Source organism: Pinus tabuliformis, chromosome 7, assembly GCF_031772625.1.
Source record: "Pinus tabuliformis cultivar Carrire ecotype Pingquan chromosome 7, CPIR1, whole genome shotgun sequence".
NCBI lineage: Eukaryota > Viridiplantae > Streptophyta > Pinopsida > Pinales > Pinaceae > Pinus > Pinus tabuliformis.
Window position 1 is genome coordinate 976113124 of NC_142293.1, and position 9743 is coordinate 976122866.

A 9743-nucleotide genomic window follows, 5' to 3' on the forward strand; every position below is an offset into this window, starting at 1 on the left:
CGAGCATTAGAGGCTCACTACCCGTCAAGAATAAATAATGAACATAAAACCAAAACAAGGGGCATACCTTGAACTATTTTGAAGTAGAGGTTCGAGTCAACATTTCTTCTTGTGAATCCAAGCTTCACCAGGTAGCTATAAATACGGGCATACCAGGCTCTGGGGGCTTGCTTCAAACCATATAGTGCCTTCTTTAACCTGCAAACATGAGTCTTCCTATCATGTACTTCAAATCCCAGTGGTTGCAAAATGAATACTTCTTCCTGTAGTATGCCATGAACAAATGCAGTCTTCACATCCATTTGGTGAAGTGCCCATCCTTGACTAGCAGCAAGGGCAACAATAGATCAAATAGTGGTATAACAGGCAATAGGTGCAAATATATCATCATAGTCTTCTCCCTCTTTCTCAGAGAAACCTCTAGCCATAAACCTCACTTTATATTTCTCAATACTTCCATCAACTCCATGCTTGATCTTGTATAGCCATTTTGAAGTCATGTCAAACTTTCCTTTGGGTCTCAGAACAACATCACACACATCGTTCTTCATAATGGATTCACACTCTTCGATCATAACATCCTGCCAAACCTACTCTTTCATTGCTTCTTCAAAGGTGTATGATGGAGCTCATAGCCACAACATATCGTTGGTACTAGCGTGCCTTCTTGCTTTGTCTAAAGGTTCCTCTGGCAGTGACATGTCTTTCAGCATCCTGTAATGTATCACGAAGCCAAAGGGGTCTCTTCCTGGTAGGGGGATCACATGGAGGAGGATCCAAGGGGTCCATAGGCTCCATGGGATCATCAACAACATCTTTCTCTGACTTGGGTACAAAAGAGCCATCTAGTAGGTCCATATCATCATCCTTCTTCTCAACAGGAGGAGGAGGAGGAGGAATGTCCCTTGCTTTTCCAAGGGCAACATCTTCATCGAAAGTCACATCCCTGCTAAACTCGATATTCCTTTGACTAGGCACATATATTTTAAAAGCTTTAGAATTATCACAATATCCAACAAATGTACCTTTCTTTCCAGTGGTTTCTGTTGAAAATTTGGATAGCTATGGTCATTATTTTTCATTAAAGTCATGAAGGAAAATTGTTTTTGTCAACCCTACAAATCGACCTCATAAGTTCTTCAAGTCTGCCCCATTGGGGATTAATTAGCCCACGCCAAGTTCATATAAATTGGGCAATCAATGGCATTCATTTGACACATCCATCAAACTAATTAATTCTGCAATTCTAAGCGAGTCTCCACATGTGTGAAGGTCAGAAGGAAGGTTTATCGAAGCTGCATTGAATTTTCTAGAAGTTGCTTTGATCGAGTTTGGTTGGGTACATTGGCATCAGATTTGAATCTATGTTTTTATCATTTAGAAGGCTGAAGATTTCACTGTTTATTGATCTCTGTTGACTGAAAATTTTGCTCATACTTATTGGGACGTTGACCTGTGTTGACCACATCTTTGGGTTGCTTGTTTGACCGAAAAGATTGACTATTTTGTTGACTGTTCTGTGGCCATCTCAGAACTGAATTTCAGCCCTCTACCTCAGTCATATCGGGGCATAATCTCGGCCTCTTTGGATGGACTGCATTCATTGAACAAAAGTTGACTTTCTCTCTCCTATTGACTGGTTTTTGACTGGGACTCTATTAAGGTCAAATTTGGATTTATTGGAATATTCTTGATGTACTTTTGATGGACAAAATCTCTCTCTCATAAGGAAAGAATTTTGGTTGGGTTTTCCCGTTGGGGGCTTTTCCCTAGATGTGAGCCTAATTCTTGGTGTCTCATCTACTATTCATTGTTTATTGTGATCTCTATTTACTGCTCTTATTGAAGAATTGAATGGTTGAATTTTTTCATGTATAGCTACTTGATGATTGAAGTGTAAAGAAAGAATTGATTGCATCATTAGTAGTAGTTATCAATTGTGAAAAACTATTCTAGTCCTAGCTTCACTAGAATTTCAACATGGTATCAGAGCTTTGGTGAAGAAAAAAGAGCAGAGAGATCATCTTGAAGAGCACTTGAAGGGCATCTAAAAGGTACTTTAAAGAGTTTTGGATTCTGTCCTCTATTGTGATCAACAATCTTCATCATGAATTCCTTCATGAAGACTGAAAGCAAGCTTGAAGGAGCTACTAACTACAAGGCATGGAGGGCTAGGGTTGAAATAATTCTTGAAAGAAACAATGTTTTGGGAATTGTCACAGGTAAAGTTATTGAACCATGTGGGTCCTAGCTTCCTTTCTCCATGTGGGTCCCATGCACGATATCCTCCTCTCTTTTCCTCATTCTTGCATCTTTGTTTTGAGCTTGGAGAAGAGAGGAGATAACAAGCTTTTGAGATCAGATTTATAGAGGTTAGAGGAGAGAGCAAAGGAGGAGAGCTTGGAGGAGTGAAAGAGGAGCTTGGAGTAGTGAAGAAGGTCTTCCATCTACCTCAAGGTCTCAATTTCTCAAGAGCTAAAGAGGTAAGTGCAAACCCTAGTTAACTCCCTCATTTTCTTGTGATTCTTGTTTGCATTTTTTCTCCTCCTATCCGATTTATCCCATTCTTTCTTCTTCCTCATTTTATTGTAGGTTGTCTATCTAATATGGTGTTCTTTTGGTTTATTGTACAATTTTTAGTTTTCATGGTGTTGGTGGGGGGTAGGCATACAAGGGAAGAAATGGAAGAAGAGGATAGTGGTCACACTCATAGTGACCCAATGTATGATGAGGAGGAAGGGTTTGAAGGGAAAGGGTATGAAGAGGGTACTAAAATGCAAGAGGGAAAAACTGCATTGAGACTGTTGCCCACCAAAAGTGGGTACCCCTAGGAGAGCCTTTCTCCTATTAAGTTTCTTCTAGTTGGCAACCAACAACCCCTGAGAGCCACCTTGTAGCCGATGTGATTGTAACGAATAAAATATATAAATAATATAAATATAATGTAAAAGATAATAATCATAATTAATTATTAGTTAAGTAGTAATTAGGTTGAAGAGGCATGTCTAATTGAGACATGACTCTTCATGAAGAGACACTTGATTTGTATATAAGCAAGCCTCTCGTTCTCATTGTAAACCATTCATCTTATTCTTATTCACACATTTAATATATAATATTTGTATCCTCATGGATATCTGTATATTCCAAGTATTTTGGAGTAATTAATTTGTAGAAGGACCTTTGTTCGCTTCATTTGGTATCAGAGGAGTTCGGTGCTCTAGGTTGTTTGACCTGTGCATAAAGCTCGTTCTTCGATCCAAGTCTTTGACTATCGAAATTCGTCAACCTTGTTGCCGTAATAATTGAAGCATTTTGCTCAATATTTGGGAGTTTCTCCTTTTCTCCGTTTTTCTAGGCCTTTGGCCATATAAAAAAAAAATTAACCAAAAAAGGAAAAAAATATACAAGTAAATAAATTAAAAAAAAGAAGAAAAAAAGTAAAAGAAAAAACAAAATGGATACAAAATCTCATACCAAGTATATTTAAAACTTTTTACGTGGAGAAGCCCGTGGTTTTAAAAACAACCCATGGTAATTGCCCATGGTATTTTAAAAAGTTAAAAGAGAAAAAAAAGAAAAACAAAAAACAAAAGGAATATGTTTTACTTTTTACGTGGAGAACATTTTAACGGAGGTTTTAAAAACAACCCATGGTAATAGCCCATGGTATTTTAAAAGTTAAAGAAAAAACAAGGATACAAAAGCTCTTACGTGAAAGGTAAATATTATTTTTTACAGGAGGTTTTAAAAACAACCCATGGTAATAGCCCATGGTATTTTAAAAGTAAAAGATATTTTGATAACATTGGAGGGAATTTTCTTATTGTTAGACCAGAGTCTGAACAACGATTGGTCGGGCTGGATTGGAGGCTATTACTTGGGTTTATCTTTTATGTCTTTTGGCAGGGGTTCAAAAGCTATTTGACCAAGTGTTGCACAGGGGTTTAGAGAAGTGCAACTGGGAGAGATAAGGGCTGGAGATAGGAGGTATTTCTCAGTGGAGAATTTAGCCAAAGTTGGGAGAAATTTCTCGTGGTAGATTTGGGAATAATTTAGTAATCAAAACCGTGGGGTGTTTTTTTGGCCAGATTGGGCGATTCACACTTGTTGGGGTCACCGAGGGTCGGTGGATTCAACCCTAACTCTTTTTGGGTTTTTGTGGGTCTATTGAGAGGAGTTTGAGGTTAGTTTTATAGAATTTTCCAGGCAATATTTGGGCCAGAAACCCACACTCTTATAGCAGGGCGTATTGCTAGTTAGCTGAGAAGTTCGTATCACTTTATGGGTTCAATTTTGGCTTGGAATTGGGCCAAACCCTTTATGGGTATTTATGGGTATGAGGAATGGAGCCCGTGGTTGCAATTTCAGAGCATTCCAAACATTATTTTGAGCAGAATATCCATTTCCATTTGGTAGCTTGTAGCAAATTTTCTAGGTAGTGCGCATTATCAGTATGGAGCCATTTCAGTAGTTGGATCAACGAGATTTCACCTGGGATTTGCCTAGCTTGCATAGCAAGCCCAAGTGAGGCATAAAAAATGTGGATGGATTAATCCTCTATACAAAAGAGGGAAGCAACTCATTAAATATGTCACAGGGCATACAAGGTTAACTACTTTAATGGCACTTACTCCAAGTTGCAGCTACTTAAGCTTTCAAAAACTAGATTTGCAAGCTATTACCTCACCTTTAGGTGCCTACTGAAGGTGAGGCAAGCTTTAAGTGCTATGGTGATGTGTGATTCATGAGATGAGATGAGCAATAATAGAGATGGTGCTAATGTAGTAAATGACATTGTTCTTGACAATTATTTTTGGTCACTGGTTAAATATGTTTTGCAATTTACCAAGCCAATTTATTACATGATCAAGTTTGCATATTCAGATTGAGCAATAATTGGGGAGGTGTATGAGCAGATGGATAACATGTTGGGGAAGATTAACGACATTGTTGAGCCTAGAGATATCACCTTATACAACAATAGAGGTGGGAAAACGATGAGAAATGGAAAACTATCCATTGCATGTGTTAGCATATGTTCTTACACCTAAATACTATCACATATCATGGCTTTCAACCCCTGCACATGGTGGGGTGACCAAGAGAAAACCACACCAAAATCTAGATGTTCTGGCTAGTTATATGAAAGCATTGGATAAATTAGTCTTTGATAAGGAGTGACACCATATGGGAATAGTTGTGCCACGACATCCTTGCCACTGGTGCATTTGAGACCTATCATGTAGTTAGAGATTGAGGCTTGAGGGAATTTGTCTTCTCTCGCATGGTGGAACATGCATGGTGATGCTACATCTATAATCATTGGCAATACGGATGCTCTCACAGGTGGTGAGCATTTCTTTTGCATAGAGGTTTTGGAGCATCTACAGTTTCATCCACAATGTCAAAAGAAATGAATTAAATGCAAATCGGGAAGAGAGCTTAGTATATGTTCATTACAACTTGTGATTGTTGTCCCATTATTGTGAGGAGGAAAAGACAAATAAAGGCTTGAAGTTTTGGGACAAAATCAAGAGGAGGACAATTTGGAGGATGAAATGTTGTACTTAGAGCAATTGGAGGATGCTCTTATCCAAGATGATGATGATTGTGTTGAGATGCCACCCCATCCAGTGCCATGGTCTCATGTTCCAGTCTTCAACGATAGTAGGGGCCTCATCTTTAGTTCCATGGCCAACATCATCTTCATTGCCACCACGTGGAGGCTCATGTAGTGGTCATGGTGGTGTAAGGAGGAGAGGTTAGTAGATATATTCATGGTTCACTACTTTTTTTTGTCACAACCTATAGATGATAGGTTAGAGTTTTAGACTTAAGTGTTGTGAATTTGAACTTTTAAGTCTTCCTAGTTTAGTGTGCAGTTGGTGGTGGGCAGGTGACCTATTTCATAAACATTGCTATTTGGTCATGTTGGAAATTGCTAACTTGCTAGATAAGTTATTTGAATGTTTTATCTTCTAATGGTCTACTTTCTATTATATGCTTAAAAATTTGATACTTTCTACCTTCTACTATTTGTGATATGCTTAAAAATTTGATGTTTGTTTGCAATTTCTAGAATCTAGATGGTTGATGCTCGAATAATTAATCATTGATGTACTATGGATGCCATATATATCTTGATTTATGTACACATGCATGTTTTCATATCTAATTTAGTATTCTAGATGTCATTTTTGAATATAAATACAAAATTATATATGTACTTTCAATTTTTTTGGAAAATCATGCTTCCAACGCTTCACTTCTAAAAAACATCCCCACTTTGTGCAACACTGGGATGGCTAGATGATCAACCCTATATGTGCTTTCAGTCTCTAAGGGAAGGTGATATGTCCAAGGTCCACCCTTCACTTCATAGGTTTTAATGATAATGTAGCAACGGAGGGGAAATGCTTAATGGCACATTGTCATGGTCATGGGACCAGCTGATGGAGGTCCATTATCATGAGTGTATATATATAGGGTGGGAGCAATCATGGAGGCATGAGTTACCCCTTTCTTTGGCTGACTTTTTCCACCCCTATAGTGCATCTTTTACTTTTTTATAATGCTTTGATAGAGAACATAGCTCAGGTGTCCAAGTTGGCCTTTAATGATATAGCATTGATTTATCTCTTAATGATGAGTCAACTTCTCGCTCATCAGGGTTGGGACATGCAAGGGTTCCTTTATTTATGTGATGGATCATTCAGTGTTTAGGTGATGGCTAATGAGGGGGGTAGAGTTCATGCTAGGCTTTTGCCCACATGCTAATTAATGTTCTAACCATCTTTTGCATTTTAACTTTTTTTTTTGTTTCATTGTGGCCATCTTATGCTTTTACCTTTCTTTTGGCTGTATCAACCTCTAGAGTGAAGTTTCCAGCCAAGACTCATGGATGAGGATGTAAAGGTGCCAATACCAATGAACCAATGACAACAAACCCAAAGGATGAACATGAAATCAGGGGAATGGTGAAGAGTGGTAGTATGGAAAAGTTATGGACACACTACAATCCAAGTTTTCCAAGTAGTGCCCCTTCTATAACCCTAAGGCCTCAGAGGAGATCCCACTATACTAGGGTTGAAAACTAGCCCCCCTTGGTAAGGTGAGAGAACAAGTATACAATCAAGATCGGTCAATCATCCAGATCACCCCTTTATCCATGTTAGAATGCCCAAAATATTAAGCAAAAACACATGATTGCAAAATGGTTAAAGTACTTGCTGAGTGGTGACCCACCTTCCTTCAAGAGGAATGCCGGATGGTGAGGTGTCTGACCGGTGCAAATGGCAGAGGAATGTGATATATCATCATACACTGAGCAGATGTAGGGCTGCTCGCTGGCTAGCTGTCCAAAGCAGGGGAAAATTTTCTATGGGTTTACTCACTTTTGGTGGGTGACAGTGTGAAGTTTGAATTTTGCACATTTCAGTTGCAGCTGCTAGAAAACTTGAAATAGCGAATTGGACCTTGGTGTATTGAAATGTATTTGCCAGACATCAAGGTTTTTCTAATTTCCTAATATAATTTATCACAATTTTGTTGGTAAAATGATGTAATTTTGGAAGATATTAGAGTTTCCCATTTTGATTTCAAATTGCCAATTCGATATTTATGCAGTAAACTAGCGCTGTTTCATCATTAATGTTTTTTGGCAAGTTCTAGCATGTGTGTGTTGTTGCTGTCCTCAACCTGCTGTCCCCTGAAAATTTTGGGGGTGTGCTGTACGCTGTAGCCATTCTGGACAGTGCTTGTCCCTGCTGTTCCTGTTTCTAAAAGCCGGTGCTACAAAGTCTTACTATGTCATAATGTGCATGCTCTTACCAATACGTTCTGTGCTCCATATTGGACTGCTAAGTTGGGGCTTTCTCCATCAATTGGTTTTAGGTTCTGAAACTATGATCCACATACTTCTTTTGAATGGTCATTGCAAGTATACAGTGCATTATCATATAAAATCCGTTTTCTTTGATAAATTCACAGACTTGGTAAATAATAAAGACCAACGGAACCATTATATATATTGGGAAAAACAAAGACATTTTTTCCTAGTCAAGGTATTCTGTATTCATTGTTTATTTGTGCTTACAAACCATGGCTTCTGTTTCTTCCATGATGCAGGAGATCCAAGAATATTTTGCAAACTATATGCTAAATGACACCTTGGGAATTATAGCCAATAGACATACCGTGTTTGCCGATAATGAGCCAGCCATGGCTCGGAGTGAGACTTGCCTCGAGTTAGCAAGGCTCTTTTCTTTAGCAGTAGATTTCCCCAAGACTGGCATTCCAGCACAGATTCCATCCACTCTAATTCCAAAGGAATATCCCGATTTCATGGAGAAAGAGGATAAACCCAAGTATGAATCACAGAGAGTAATTGGTAAACTTTACAGGGCTGTGAAGAAAGTTGCAACGGATACTCTCTTTATAAATTCATTCACAAGGAATGTTGCAGAGAAGGCATACGATAAGGATTTGGAGGTGCCTGGATTTTGGAACTACATTGATGAAGCATTAGAATGCAAAAACTGGTATGACTCACAATTGGCTACATTAATGTACCATTATGGAATTAAATATGAAGCAGAAATTGTAAGTGGAAACATTTTCAGTTTGTCGAAATTTCATGGTTCTAAGCTTGGAGATCTCAAGGAAACAATCATGTTAGAAGTCAAGGCTCTCAGAAAGGAAACCAGGTCATGGCTTGCGGATGGTGAAAGCAGATTGTCAGATCAATATGGAAAAGCATCTGCTTGTTATCATGTAACATATCACCCAGATTATTGGGGTTATGGAGATAATGAAGGGAAAGATGAGAACAACCCTCATTTTATAAGCTTTGCATGGATTGTGTATGATAAGCTACTTCGGATCAAACGTCAGAGTATTGCACAAAAGCTTGCGGGCAATCTTCTAAACTTGCGTATTTAGGGGGTACATTGATTGTATCACTTACGCTGTTTTCTTATGGGTTGAATGCTTTCTATCTTTAGTTTCGATTTTCCCAGTAGTGCAATTATAAAGAGACACAAGAAAGAAGAATACGTAGCTTTAACTGGCTACTCTTTTCGTTGATCAGATTTAAGGTGAATTCATATGGGCATAGCGTTTACATTATATATATTTGCATGGGCCCTCTATTTTTCGGGAGGTGTAACAGCAGAAGCATGTAGATAGTGTAGATATTCATCCTGATACTGTTATAAAATATATTTCTTGCTATAGTTGGCATATAATTGGTTCTATGCACGTTACAACGTCGTCCCCCAAAAATGCAGTTTTCGGTATCCAATCCCACACTGCTTCTGGAATGTTGGCAATATGCTACTATGAAAAAACTAACTTATCACCAACTAGCATTTTTCAACCAATGTTTCAAGTACGTGGATTAAAAAATCCCTATCAATGAAAACTGCTCTTATCTTCTCTTCTTCAAGATGGGAGTATTTCCTTGGTTGGTATATACTTCATTCAATATCTTTTGAAGGCTGTACCTGATGTATACTTCATTCAATCTGTTGAACTCTATAACTAACATTGCAAAAGGAGCACATATAATTTGAATATTTATTTTATTTTTTTTCTTTTATGTTGGTGGATCTATGCTTATTAGGTGTCAACATTCTCCATAACCCTATGCTTATTAGGTCTGTTCAACCTGTGCTGTGTAATCAGGGCACGGTCTTTGGCAACCGAGGACAAACTCCAAACTCCAAATCAGATTATTGATC

General features: G+C 38.2%; 1 protein-coding gene across 4 annotated transcripts in view; it reads left to right on the forward strand.

Annotated features, from left to right (window-relative positions):
* The window catches only part of LOC149250869 (putative RNA-dependent RNA polymerase 1), a 148867-nt gene extending 139619 nt beyond the window's left edge, over positions 1-9248 (forward strand). For all 4 annotated transcript variants that reach the window (XM_089459261.1, XM_089459263.1, XM_089459260.1 and 1 more), the window contains one exon: positions 8131-9248. In XM_089459261.1, the coding sequence (XP_089315387.1) occupies positions 8131-8943 (813 nt within the window). In that variant the 3' untranslated portion in view covers positions 8944-9248. The remainder of the gene's footprint in view (positions 1-8130) is intronic.
* Positions 9249-9743: the final 495 nt, after the last annotated feature.